This window comes from Passer montanus, unplaced genomic scaffold (assembly GCF_014805655.1).
Source record: "Passer montanus isolate IOZ18808 unplaced genomic scaffold, ASM1480565v1 scaffold35, whole genome shotgun sequence".
In the NCBI taxonomy this organism is placed as follows: Eukaryota; Metazoa; Chordata; class Aves; order Passeriformes; family Passeridae; genus Passer; species Passer montanus.
Genome location: NW_024368263.1, coordinates 3228800 through 3242818, shown reverse-complemented (window position 1 = coordinate 3242818; position 14019 = coordinate 3228800). Strand labels below are relative to the sequence as shown.

At 47.0% G+C, this 14019-nt stretch overlaps 1 protein-coding gene across 2 annotated transcripts in view; it reads right to left on the bottom strand.

The window, feature by feature from the left end:
* The window catches only part of ACSF2 (acyl-CoA synthetase family member 2), a 36414-nt gene that overhangs the window by 19960 nt on the left and 2435 nt on the right, over positions 1–14019 (bottom strand). The window contains exons 2-10 of one of the 2 annotated variants that reach the window (XM_039716281.1): positions 10336–10531; positions 8501–8629; positions 7519–7572; positions 4958–5076; positions 4582–4744; positions 3711–3806; positions 2594–2742; positions 1915–2006; positions 785–861 (exon numbers count right to left, since the gene is read on the bottom strand). In XM_039716281.1, the coding sequence (XP_039572215.1) occupies positions 785–861; positions 1915–2006; positions 2594–2742; positions 3711–3806; positions 4582–4744; positions 4958–5076; positions 7519–7572; positions 8501–8629; positions 10336–10531 (1075 nt within the window). The remainder of the gene's footprint in view (positions 1–784; positions 862–1914; positions 2007–2593; positions 2743–3710; positions 3807–4581; positions 4745–4957; positions 5077–7518; positions 7573–8500; positions 8630–10335; positions 10532–14019) is intronic. The other variant, XM_039716282.1, reaches the window with a different exon arrangement.

Below are 14019 nucleotides of genomic sequence, written 5' to 3'. Positions count from 1 at the left end.
TGCTGGTGCACTCAGGGTCTGCCAACAGCAACAGCCCAATCTGACTCCCAGACCCACATGTTTACCCATCACTACTGGCTGCTTCCTCAGCCCTGGGAAGCAGCATGGTACCAAATTAATCTCCTTCAGGGCACAACAAAGCAGTCCTTCTCTGGCTCAGCCATTCACATGCAGATGGCAGGACAGGAAATGTGCCACCTGGAGGGTCACTGAGCCCCTCCATGGTGGCCTGGCCCCCTCATGCAGCACATGCTGGTGGCTCCTGCACAGCCCCAGGCTGCTGGGAGTGTGCTGGAGCAGCAGGACACGTGGCCCAGCACACCTGGATGGCACCACTCCCACCACCCCACTCAGACACGACAGAAAACACACCATGAGGTTTCACATCCACAGGAAACCCAGGATGGGGAATGAAGCTTGACAGATCTGCACCAAGAGGAATACAAGCATCCACCTGCACCACCATGAACCAGCACTGCCTCTGCCACCATAATCCTGGCAGTGTGTACAGCTGAATGTCAGTAAAAGTTTTGAAATGAGCAGCAGAATTTCACTTCATGATATTGAATGTGATGCCTTGTCTTCTTCCAAAGCTTCCTCCCCAGACACCTCAGCAGCAACCAGGCAGAACCCCCACTTCTGCCTTCCAGCTCCTCTGAGCCTTCCCTCTTCAGCCTGATCCCAGCAGGACCCCAGGTACCACTGTGGTCCAGAGACACCCAAACTTGGTGTCCCACCACGACAAACACCCCTTGCAGGTCTGGTCACAGCCACCACAACTCACCACAAGCTCTGGCATGTGCATCTTGGTGATAACTGTCCTCATGATCTCAGGGGGAACAGGAGAACCTGCAATAATTCCTGGAAGAAAGAGGAAAATACCTTGGAAACTAGCTATTTATTCCCAGGAGAGGTCTCTCAAATGGCTCTCCAATCCCAGATTTAATGCTGACAAGACCTGTGGGATACACTGGTTCCTGTCAAAATACCTCCTAAATGTTTTTACACAGGCTCTAGTTGTTCTAGAAACAAAGGCTGCAGCAAGGCAAATTTGCCTTTCTCAACAGGAAAATAAATTCTGTAACTCAAACCTAGTCCAACCTACATTTCTCCAAAAATGGAAAGATTCATAGCAGAAAGAGGCAGAGTTTTATAGTGTGATTATCACCATAAAACCATAAACCTTTCCTCTTGCCTTGCACAGAGCAGCCCCTTTGGGAGAGGGAAATTCCCACTGCCACCTGCTCCAACCCAGGATGACAGAGCAGAAGAGTGGGGTAATATATGGGCTTTGGTGGGAAACAGGATGAGACAGGATCATTTTGCACATAGCAGAGATGATTAGGTAACTTGCTAAAATATTTTCTTATGCTCCAGCACCACCTTCTCTCCACAGTTACTGCCTCAAAAGGACTGGTGGTCTGCCCAGCTATTTCCAAGGTGGGCTGGGACAAGAGAGAAAGTTCCAGCACATGGAATCACACCCTCCAGCACGGGGATGAATGACTTCAGAAACAGGCAGGAAACTTTAGGTCTGAGAAAGAAATCTGAGCTTGGCTCTGCTTTATTGACTGCACTAGTCTGAGACACAGAAAGCATCTGCTGCCACATGGTGGTGGTTGGAGAGGCAAGGAAAATCAAGCTGCTCCTGACACCTCCCCTTGCAGCTAAAATAGAAAGGTCCTTCCCTAGACTGCCTTCAGATGAAGGAGTCCTAAAATACACAATGATGGAAGGATTCCCCAAGGGAAAGAAATGTAGCATCAAATTAACAGGGGAAACACAAGGCTCATGCAACTAAATTCTTCCCACCAGAAGAGATGTGCGCTCACAAAACCAAAAATACAGCCTCCCAGCAGGGAACCAGGAATATCCTGGTTCTCAGGATTCTTCCATTTGAACTCTGGGACTTACCTCCCCGGAGAGTTGACAGGTCATAGGAGTCAAAGTCCGGCTGGGAGAGCATGTCTATGAACATGGTGGGCGTGCCGAGGAGGAAGGAGCATCTTGAGGGAGAAAGGGATAAAAAGGCAAAGCTGCAGAGGTGGAAACTGGGGGCAGCCCCAGCTCAGCACCCATCCCCTCCTGCCCCATCCCCTCCTGTCCCATCTGGGGCTGCAGCAGCACGGAGCAGGCACAGCAGAGGTGCTGATCATCAGCACACACAGACATACATCAGAGACACATATGTACATGTATGATGCAGACACAGCAGCAGCTCTTTTGTTTCCCAAGCTGTACTTGAGGAACAATAGGGGAACACCATCCCAGCAGCAGAGCTGGACTTGGAAAAGGAGGGCAGGTGTTGAGTTGTGAAAACACAGCAGCCACAGCAAACCAAGACACCACTATGCTTCCCAGCAAGAGCCCTATGTGACAGGAAGGATTCCTTAATTTCAGGAGAAGGGTGATGCTCCCAAGCACAGCTGAAAAGGCAGACCTTGGCTCCTGAAGTGCCTGTGCCATGAGTGCAGCAGCAAACCTGCCCTCCCATCGTGGGCAGGAGGAGCACAAGCAAGGTGCTGGCAGGTGGGGCAAGGGAAGGAGCAGAGCTCGAGGCCAAGGGCTGCTCCCCAGCAAGAGAGGCTCTCACTTCTCTCGGGACACGGCCTCCAGCGCCGCCCTGCCCTCGAAGCTGGGCGAGGAGAAGATGCAGGAGGTGCCGTGCAGAGCCATCACCATGCAGCCTCCCACCGAGGCCAGGCAGTGGTAGAGAGGAGCAGGGAGCCCGCAGCGACTCTCCTGGGACAACCAGAAAACAGTGAGGAGAGGAGAGCAGAGGAGAGCCCCCAGTCTGCCTCCAGCCCACCTCCCTGCTCGAGAGCAAAGAGCTGAGCACTGGCTTTTTTCCTGATCCCCTGGCTGGAAATCTGACATTCTGCTGGGCTCCTGTTGGGTGAAAACACAACTGACACGTCCTGCCTTTAATAAAAATCAGTTTGGGATGGTTTTTTATGTCAATATTTCATCTTGTAATTTTGCAATGTCTCTTCTTTGCTGGACTCCTTGGACTGCTATTGCTTATACATTACATACCAAAAGAGTATGCTGTGAGAGGCATGAAATACCACATGCTATCCATTTTACTTTCTTTTTTTTAAATCACCAAAGGCTCTGAAGACTGATTGAAACAACTCATCTATTCTCTGGATCAAAGCTGATGTGTTAGAAATAAGTACTTGAGAACTTCAAAAGAAAATATTTGTCTTTAACATTTTTTCTTAAGAAACCACAAAAACAGAGGTCATACCCTGATAAGAGTTGTTCAAAAGAAAATATTTGTCTTTAACATTTTTCTAAGAAACCACAAAAATAGAGGTCATACCCTGATAAGAGTTATAACACTGTAAATATGACATGAAACCAAGTCATGTAAATCAAATTAAAACCTTAGTCAACAGAATTCAAAGCTAATATCCAGACTCTTGTAATTATTTGAAATGAGTATTCACCAAAATGAAAAGCGATTAATTTCACAGTTTTCCCCCACAAAAAGATAGCTTTTTTTTTGTCTAAAAAAAAGCTTCACATGAAACTACAATGAAAGATCAATGAACTCCATTGAAATGCAAAATGTAATGCATTAACATGCCCCAATGTCATTTGCAGCAAACCATCCTGCCCTTCCAGTGAGTAAACACCAGCATTCTCCACACGTGCTCCCTCCTTGCAGTGGAGGCCTCCCCAAACCCTGCTCCCCCCAAACCCACCTGGTCTGTGAGACCCAGCCTCAGACCAACCAGATGGGCATTATTCACAATGTTCCTGTGGGACAGGGTGGCTCCTTTAGGGCTTCCCGTTGTTCCCTGGAAGACACAGGGAATTATGCAATAACACCACTTTTTCTGGAGATGAGCTCAGGGGAGACTCCCCCTGGAACACTCTGGGGTGGTCTTGCCCTTTTTTCTCCTGTCAGACCTGGGAGACTGTTTTTACTTTTTTAACAGCACCTGAATCCCAAAAAATAGCCAAATTTCAGCAGAACAGAGTTCACCTGGCACTGTCTCATCTACATCAGCCCTTGACAAAAGACTGCACACAAAGAATGGAAGAAGGGGAAATGGTAGAACACTTTTTCCATCCTACTGCAGAAGCTGGAAGCTTGCTCTCAAAGAGAAACAGGAAGAAAATGTGATGCGTGGTGTAGCCATGATATTTTATGAAAAATCCTTTGCTAGGATTTTTCCCTCCTGAGGAGCTGAGGGCCTCAGGAAAAAAATGTAAACAATAACTGTGTTCTGCTGTGGAATGCAACAGGTGCAGCTGTGATTGGTGCATGTTGCTTGTTTCTAATTAAGAGGCAATCACAGATGCAGCTGCATCGGACTCTGAGAGTCACAAGAGTTTGTTATGCATTCTGTTCTTGTTCTTTGTAGCTTTCTGATGATATTTTCTCTCTATTCTTTTAGTATAGTTTTTAGTATAGTATTTTAATATAATATATATCATAATATAATAAACCAGCCTGCTAAGAACACGGAGTCAAGCCTCACATCTCCACACACGGGTGTTACCAGCCGTGTGGCACTGCACACATCCTTCCCCTTGCTCCCAGTGAGGAACCCAACCCAGAGCACCTACTGAGGTGAACTGGATGTTGATGGGCTCGTTGCAGGACAGGGTCTGCTGCACGGCCCTGAGCTGCTTCAGGTGGCTGCTGTCCCCTGCCTGCAGCACTTCATCCATGTGGAAGGTGCCAGGCAGCTTCGAGTCACACATGATGACAGTGGATAAGTCAGGGAGCCTGGCAGAGAGAAAAACACCATCAACAACAACAGAACAAGGAGAAAAGTGCCCAGACACTGGTCAGGGCAAACCTCTGGGCCAGCCTAACTTGTTCTCTTCAGGTGAGACCTCCTGTGGGTCCTTCTTCAGCAAAACCTGTGTGGTGCAGCTGAGGGGACACAAAGCACGGCGGTGAGGTCAGAGCAAAAGACACCAGATGTTCCTAACTCACCTTTTGCTCTTTATTCCCCCTGGACTGGATTTTTCTAGCTCGGGACATGACTGCTTTAGAATATCATAGTATTTCTGTGTTTTAAATTGGTTGGGGAACACCAGTGCCTTACAGCCAACCTGTGAAGGGAGACAGAAACTCATGAAAAGTCACGTTGGGTTGATGGTCAGGACATGATAAAGAGCAGCCACCCCCAAGAGAGGAGCAGGTAGGTTTCCCAAAGGCTGAAGCAGATGAGCCCTTGCAGCTGTGCATTCCCAGCTGTGCTGGCACTGCACACCAGCATCCCAAGCCTGGATCCAGCTGTGCAGCCAGTGCTTTGCTCTTCCTCAGTGCTGGATTCAGGATGATTTTTGCTGCTCAAGAAAGTCGAGCTGCAGCCTAAGGTTCCCTCCTTGCCCAGGACTGACAGCCTTTGTTGTGAGCACAACTGATTTTTCAGACTATGAGTCTCAACTCCAACAAAAATCCCAGTGCAAAATGTGAATAAATAAATAAAGTTAAAACAAATTAATCTGTGTTGATCTGGAATGAGGATTTTTGAGGAAATTTGGAAAAACAAGCATTTCTAAAATCTGCCTCTAAGATCCAGCCAAGTTTTTTTTTTTGTGGAATTTTTAAGGTGTTCCTTTTCCTAAGATTTTTCCACTCTTATTAAAGCAGTAGCTATTTTGAAAATGAAAACATTTTTCATTCAACCCTTATATTTACATAATCCAAAAACAAAACACCTTAATTACCCCAAGAATTTTTATTTCTTTTTCAGCAGCAGAGATTTTGCTGAACTTGACCCAGATTTGCAAACTGTTTTGGTCTTCCAAAAAATGCATTTGTGTCAAATAAACTATTTACATATTTACTCAGCTGTTCTCACTATTTTCCCAGAGTCTGGAAAATCAGGAGACACAGGCTACTCCAATAAATTATTTTTAAGTACCCTCTGGGCTTTGTCAGAAAGGAAGATAAACATTTGCTGTATTTTCTGGAACAGGCTGCCCAGAACCCACAGGACTGAAGCTGTTTTGGGCCTCTGCAACTTTTTACTACTAATTCCTTTAAACTACAATTCTGGTTGAACCAGCCCTGAAAAATAAGTGCTGTGTGGGGAGAGGAGGGCTGATTGAAGGGCTGATGCTGTACAAGATAAAGAGTCTCTGGTTGGGCCTCTCCCACTTGGTCTCATCCTGAATGGCAGCAGATCTGTCTTCAAAGAATGTAAAATATGAGAACTCGACAGCAGTTTGCTTTTACCAAGCCCTGGAAACACAGCAGGAATCCAAGGAATGGTTATTCCACACATATTTCCATATATACCAGTCAGACTGCACAGATGGACAGGATCCAACAGGAAAAGCCCTAAAGTCATCAGAAAATTTATTATGGAAATAAACAAATACAAACAATCCTGAGGGTGATGAGGAACTCCAGAGATCCCAGTGTCAAAGGTGCTTAATAAATGCTGGCAAATCTGGAAGGGCAAGACAGGAGCAATTCCCAATGGAACTGAAGCACAGTTCTGCTCTCACCCCATCAACATTCCAGATTACATCAGAGAAGAAAATCAGAGGAGATGAAAACAAAAGCCTTGCTGGGGAAAAGGGAAGAGTTTCATGTTCCAGCAGGACAGAGAAGCCCAAGGACACCCAGCCCAGAAGAGATGGTGCTCTGCTGCACACTGGGCTCAACCCCTATGCATGAGAACAGGACTGCTGAGAGGATTAAAGAAAGGATGAAACAAGAATTCAAACTGCAGCCCAACAACCCATCACAGAGTTACTGATACAAAAGAAATTTGCTAAAAATTATCCAATTTCTAGGTAAAACTAACTTGGATGGTGCTGGGAACATTCAGAACTGGCTCCCTCTTTTCTAATATCAGCTTTTCATTTATAGCTGAACAAACCACAGTGAAAAAAATAGCTGTTTAATCTTAATTTTTAGCCATCAAATATTCAATAACCTGAATTCCTCATTATTTTGAGCAAGGGAGCCTGAACAGTTTAAACTGATCAGTGCTCAGCATGTCACAAACCCAAACCCAGGCAGGTATTCAAGGGTAGATGAGGCAGCAGAGAGATGTTAAACTGTGGCAATACCTAGGATTTAAACCAGCTTAAATGCAAGGCCAGCCTCAGACAAACCTGGGAAGGAGAAATCAAGCTACCAAGCACACTGGTCCTTCTGGGGTTAAAAGTAGGTCCTTTCTGAGGTTTTATACCAAGGCTGAGGTCCCAGATGGTGATTTTTGCCCTGAGCAGGAGGGGCACAGAGGAAATATCAAGCCCTACATTTTTTCCTTCATTCCCTGGTAGATGACTGCTGACACTGGGGGTTGGGTTGGGGTAATACTCTGGCTGTTAGCAGAGAGAGAGGGATGAGAAGGATGTAGCAGCTTCCATCAGACAGGGTGGCAGCCACAGCAAGAAATGTGGCCACAGAATTGCAGCTTCATCCCCTCTACACATCCAACAGCAGCCAGCTCTTCCCATACACCCAAACCTTAAGCAGCTCATCTGCACCACGTCCCCACCAGTCCCCTCCAACACACAGCTCATACGAACCTTCCTGAGCACAAACTCCAGCTCAGAGGCCTGGTAGGCTGGATTCACAGACACCTGAAGAGCCAGAAACAAGAATTTGATCACCTTCTTGCCTTGAACACGCTCCCCCCTAGCACAGCTTCCAACAGAAAAGTTCCTCAGAGCCTTTCCTCCAACACAGAACTGACAGCTCACCACCACAGGGATTCCACACTCACAGAAAATATATCTGAATTCTGTGTTTGTGTGAAAGAAAATAATTGGAAAAGAGATTTATGTGAGGTCACATAGTCAAAACAGAGCTTCCGGAGCAGAAACCAGATCTCCTGTCTCACAGGAGTTGATCTAGTTGATCCCATCCACTAAACTAGATCAAAATTCTTGTGCAAGTCAGGTTTCTTGATAGACAACTGTGATAACACCTTCTACCCAGCTCTCCACAGAGTGGCCACTGGAGTTAAATTCACCCTCAGCTTCCTCCTGAGCCATGCTCTTCCACCCTATTCCTTCAGACACTGGAATGAACCAGGATGGAGGAAATGGAGCAGAAGGCAGGGTACAGACCTCAACACAGTGCACTGCCTAAATAAGGTGTATTTTGGTCATGCTATCAAATGAAAATTGGCTTTATGGATATGCAGCCTGGCCAAGATTTTTAAGTGAGCCTTTGTTCCATGGAGCAATACATTTCAAAGGGATCTAACCAGCTGGTAGCTGGTTAGGGCAGCAACATCCCACACAAAAATGGTCCTGTAGAGAAAAGCACATCTATTAACAACTGCTGTAAGCACTTTTTTGCTCCTCCTCCCTCTGCTTCCCTACAGAGTGGACAATGAAGGTGCAGAGAGATGCACAGGTCTTCCTTAAATACTTGATTCATCTAGAGATGACATGGCAAGAGCATGGAAAAACAAACTTTATTCTCCAGTATTTCCTATTGCTTCTTTGTCTCTATTTCCTTTCCCCTTAGATTGCTAAAACCTGGACACAGCAAACTCCTTACCAGGATGATTCCTGCCTGGGCAGTTGCAAACTGCATAAGAACCCACTCGTATTTATTGGGTCCCCACATGCCCAGCCGGTCTCCCTTCCTCAGGCCAAGGGCCAGAAGTCCAGCTGCTGCTTGGTCCACCTGAAAAACACAAGAGCCTGAGGGTCACACACCAGATGCAGTGGGGGATATTGGTCTCCAGGCACTGCTTTCTGGAGAAAAAGCATCATCTTTGTGACTGAAATGCAACAGGCTGTGTCTGCCCAGAACAGACCATCAGCCCATGGCTGCAGCAGCTTCTGAGCCTGCAGCACAGACCAGCCCCTGCTCAGCTGAGAGCATAAAAACTGGAAGCATAAACATAACAAACCTGGAACAATACAGCAAAGCAGGAAGGAAATCTAAATAGGCAATTATGTTGTTGCAAGTTACTTCTTGCCCAAAGACTATTTATTGCCAAGTTTGTCATAAATTCCACTTAGGAACAAGCTTTACCCATATGCTGGGCCCATCCACACTGTTGGATCTGCCTGGGTACCACTTACTTCAAAAAGGATTTGGGTGAAGAAAATTCTATCAAGTGATTTTTGACCAGTTTTGGGCTCCTCTCCTCATAAGTCCTGTGAGGAGTGACTGGGGAAGCTGGAGGGGCTCAGCCTGGAGAAAAGGAGGATCAGAGGGGACTTTCTTCCTCTCTACCACTCCCTGGCAAGGGAGTGCAGCCAGGTGGCAGTCAGGCTCTGCTCCTGGGGAACGAGGCTCAGGATGAGGGGAAGTGGCCACAAACTGCACCAGGCTAGGGTCAGGCTAGAAACAGGAGGAATTTCTTCACTGAAAAGGTTATTAAATATTGGAAAGGACCTCCCAGGGAGGTGTTGGAGTCCCTAACTCTGGAGGCATTAAAGAAATTACTGGATGTTGCACTCTGCACTCTGACCTACTCGGCAGCATTGTGATCGGCCAAAGTCTCAGTCTTTGAAACCTTTCCAACATTAATGATTCTGTGATCCTGTCATTCCTTAATTCAAGTTCAGCCACTATATTAACAACTACTTTATTTTGCAGGGTGCTAAGTGCGTTTCAGGTTCACAAATGTATGTATAAATACACTGAGACATTCAGGAAAGATTTTATAGTTTTGTTAAGTTCTCAAATGAATTTATAAAATCTGCCTCAGATATGAAACTGAGGAACAATTTGATTTAGTTCTGAGTTACAGCCTACTTTGTAAAATTAGGGTGAACACAGCTGATCTTGTTTATGTGAATGGATGTGACCAAAATCATAGTACACCTAAAAACCTACCAAACAATTCTTTCCTATCAAAGATCATCTCATACATTTATTAGAAACTTTCTAGGTAGTTAGTGCCTCCATTCCAAAAACAGAGAACCATATATTCGTATATGCACACACCCACACACATCTGTGCATATGATATTGAGCCCTACTCCTTTACTTTGTTCCATTGCCTTCATGCTTGGATAAAAATCTTCCCCACACTCAGCACCTCTGACAGTCAGAGTGACTAACCCAGAAGGTGGAGTCTGCTCCAACAGAGAAAAACACCATGACTCAGCCCGTAACCCATCAGGTAAGTGTGATAATGTTGAAGTGTGGATGTTCATTATGGGATGTTGGCATTTAGAGTACCCCCCTTCCATCCCAGGGCTGGGAGAAGGACGCAGGCAGCACTTGCTGGAAATGTGCTGCTCCCTCTGCAGCAGCACCAAGGTCCACACACAACTCATCTCAGCCCTGAGCAACGACACTGAGCAGTGGTTCCCATTGCTCCATCACGCCTGCTGCTGTCGTCCAGCCACCCGAGGGGTGAGCAAGGCCCTCACCTCCTCCTTGAACTGAGCAAACGTCTTCCGAACGCCGTCCCGGCAGAAGACCAAGGCCTCGCGGTCAGGAAAGCGCTCCACAGTCTCCTCCAGGCACTGGCCCATGGTTTTGTCCAGAAGGGGAATGTCTGTGGGGCCCTGGATGTAGCTGCTGGTCACCTTGGGAGACACAGAGGGCACCTTTGTGTGCAGGGCACTGGGGAAAAAAGAGAAGAGGTTATTTAATTTAACCTGTCAACGCAGTTCTCCCCGTCCGGAGGGATTATCAGCCTGCCAATGGCTTTGGGAATACCTGGTGCACATTCCTGCACCAGTGGGAACCACAGGCAGCTGCTTCAGTGGGTCAAGATCAGGAAGACTTCCAAAAGGACTTGGAAAGCTTGTGCAGTGGCTTGGGGCACATGGACAGCCTTGGTAGCCCTAGGCACACACATGTGTGTCTATACCAGCAGGCAGAACAGGCAGAGCCTCCATCCCTCCATGGGAGAGCTGGTGAGGAAGAAGCCTGCTCCAACCCTGCAGAACTGGCACAGCCTGCCCCTGCCATCATTCACCTGCACTGAAAACTACATAGAACAGGCAGAGCCTCCATCCCTCCATGGGAGAGCTGGTGAGGAAGAAGCCTGCTCCAGCCCTGCAGAACTGGCACAGCCTGCTCCTACCTGCACTGAAAACTACACGGACATATCAGCGTGCCCAGACAGAATGTGGGCTCTGCAGTTCACTGAGAGATGGGCTTGGTCTTTCTGCAACATTAAAAAGTATAAATAGCTGTGAAGTAACACAACCAAACCAGTTTGTAGATAAATTCTCCCAACTGGCTGAAAAGAGCAAACAAATGAGAAAGAGAGAATTAAAATTAAAGAGGTCATTCTCCAAAACAATCAGCAGAGAAGAGTCTAATCCTGCAGAATGAAAACTGTTTTTAGAAGAGTTCAGAGAAGCTAAGCTGTAACTGAGGTGTCTGGAAAGGAATGGTCTGTGTTTACAACAGCGAGCAGCTGTACACATTCCACCTCTGACAGCTGGAATGCAAAGAGTTTATGGGACTGAAACAGCATCAATAAAAAGAGGAGATACCAGCAAGATGAGGGGGGAGAAGTGCAGAGGCAATACCATAGAAGGGAGGAGATGGCCCCCACTGCAAATTTGGGACAGGTGGGAAGGAGGAGAGCAGGGGTGGGTTTGAGAAGTACAAACCAAGCAGGGCAGAAGCACTGAGACATTGTGCTGGAGGCCAAGGGGGAGGTCAATGAGTCAAGAGAAGCAACAACAGGGAAAGTCATTTTAATATCATTAAAGCTTTCTCTGAGGTCTGATCATTGGTGGAAACCACGGCAGAAATCTCCCCTTGAACCACAGCTTCTGACCATCTGAGCACTGCAGTTCCTTCCTTGGTTTCTCTCTCCATCTCCTGCAAACCTCTCTCTACTGCAGCAGCCATCTCCCACCACGCTGCCTTCCTCCCCGGCAGCCCCCCATGCTCTCTGTCCCTCCTCATTTCTCTCTGCCTCCTCCACGACTTCACCTCCTGCATTCCAGCCTCAGGAGACAACCAGGAGGGACAGGGCTGAGGGACATTTGTAGGGTGCATAGCACAGAGGCTGTGTATAATGCAGTGAATAATGGGGAAATCCCTGCCTTAAAGAGGAAAAATAGCTCAGCCTAAATGCCCATCTACCACGGGATCAATATTCTGCAAAGACTTGGCGTTACTGTGACAAATTATTTGTTTTCCTGCCCACAAGAAACAAGCCTGAGCCTGGAGTTACCTCCAATGTGGAGTGAAAGGCGGTGTTCAGAGAACAAAAGCCAGATTTTACCTTGGGGGAGTGCAGCTCCAAGAGACAAGTGAACGACCTGACCCTTTCTCCCCCATTGCTTTTCAGCAGGGGGAGGATTGTGCAAACTCCCACAGGCTCTGCTCACACATCCCTCCTCACCAAGCTCTTGGGCAACTCACATCAAGGCTGTAAGGCTGCCTGAGGAGGAGGGAGGACAAGTGCTAAACTGAGCTACCTTTTATTGCCTGAAAACTCCTGGGCAAAGCATGTGTGTAAGTGAGGAGATGAAAGAAAGCTCTGAATAAAGGCCTTTATAAACATCGGTTCTATAAAGCAAAAGGTAGAAAAAATTCTCCCTAAAGCAAGGGCAGGATGAATGCTCCTGGTAGAGCAGTAAAAGCCACTACAGCCACCCACAGCCACTTGCTGGTTGAAACAGAAAGTGAGGAAGTCCCTGTCCCATGTCATAACTCACGAGGGTGGATGAGGAACCCTCAGGTTGTTTGCTAAAATGCTTAATGGGGCCAGCCACACTCTCATCTCCCTCAAGCCAAGTCATCTCCAGTGTCAGCAGAGCCTGTCCTTAAATTCCCTGCCCAGGAAGGGCTGGAGAAGGCAGGGAGCAGCTGCTGACTTGGTTGCTCAAGAGCTCTTCTCCCCAGCATCAGCTCAGCGGGCACAAGGAGCCAAGCAGGCTCAGCACTGGGAAAAATAAACAACAAAAGGCCATCACAAAAAGAGACTGGAGAGAGGAAGAAATACTGCATAATTCAGATTCAGAAAATTCAATCAGAATCCAAAGTGACCAGCTGAAAAACAGCCTCCTGCTCTCTGCAGCCAGCCTTCAAAGAGGTACCTGCACAGCCCTGCACTGCCAGTGAAAAGGGGAATATCTTACACTGTCATGTCTTGGCAAAGCATTACACTGATCAGGCTCTCTGGGCTTACTGTCTCAATATTTTCCAGACCTGAAGAGCCAAAAGGTTTCACTGACTTTTCAGACTAAATGCAAAAAGACACAAAGCTCAAGGTTTCATGGTTTGGCTTCCTCCCTACCCCCAAACATGAGGATGAAAGTGCATCAAAGAGCAGTAAAAGATATCATTACAAAGCCACATGCTGAAAAATACTGAGCAAATACTGCAGTATTTCACACTGTGAACACAGCTTGCTCTCAGAGATCCCAAGTATTCACATTTTCAAATGAAAGCACCAGCAGCACTCAAATTAGAGGCTAAGAAGGCTAAGATATCTCATGCTCAAAAGCCAGACTCACTGACTCCTCTCAAAGCACTAACTCACACAATTTCTTCAAATGCATTAAAGCAAAATTCTCAGCTGCCATCTAGTCTGAGCTCCCTGAATTCTGGCCTGACATTCACATGTGCTTCAGCATTTCTGTATCACCTTGGCAGTGGCAGAAGTGAAAGGTGTGGGATAAAACACAGCAGCCTTTTGGAAGCACAGGGGATCAGGAGTGGAATGAAGGAGGCAGACACAAGATATGCTCATTATCAGCAGCCTATGCTGGAAATCACACAGGGCTGCTCTCCCTCCTGCCCACAGCCAGCAGCAATGCATGTATCTGATCTGAAAGAATGTACCAAGAGACCTCAAGAAGAAAGGGTCCAAAGGATGTAGAAATAATCTCTGTGTTCATCTTTGTTACAGAAAACAAGCAATTCACCCTTCACCTCTTCCTACAAAGCATCTGGTGCTGCTGGAGATAAAACAAGAGCCACAGTCTGATATTACACCAGCTCTCACTTCCCTGACTCAGCCAGAGGCGAGCAGATAAAGCTCTGCTTGCTCTTGGGCACTGTAAACCACGGCTTTTGGAGAGCACAGGCCTTTTGTCAGCAGCAGGTTTCAGCAGCAAGACAGCCTGCAAAGGAGCCAG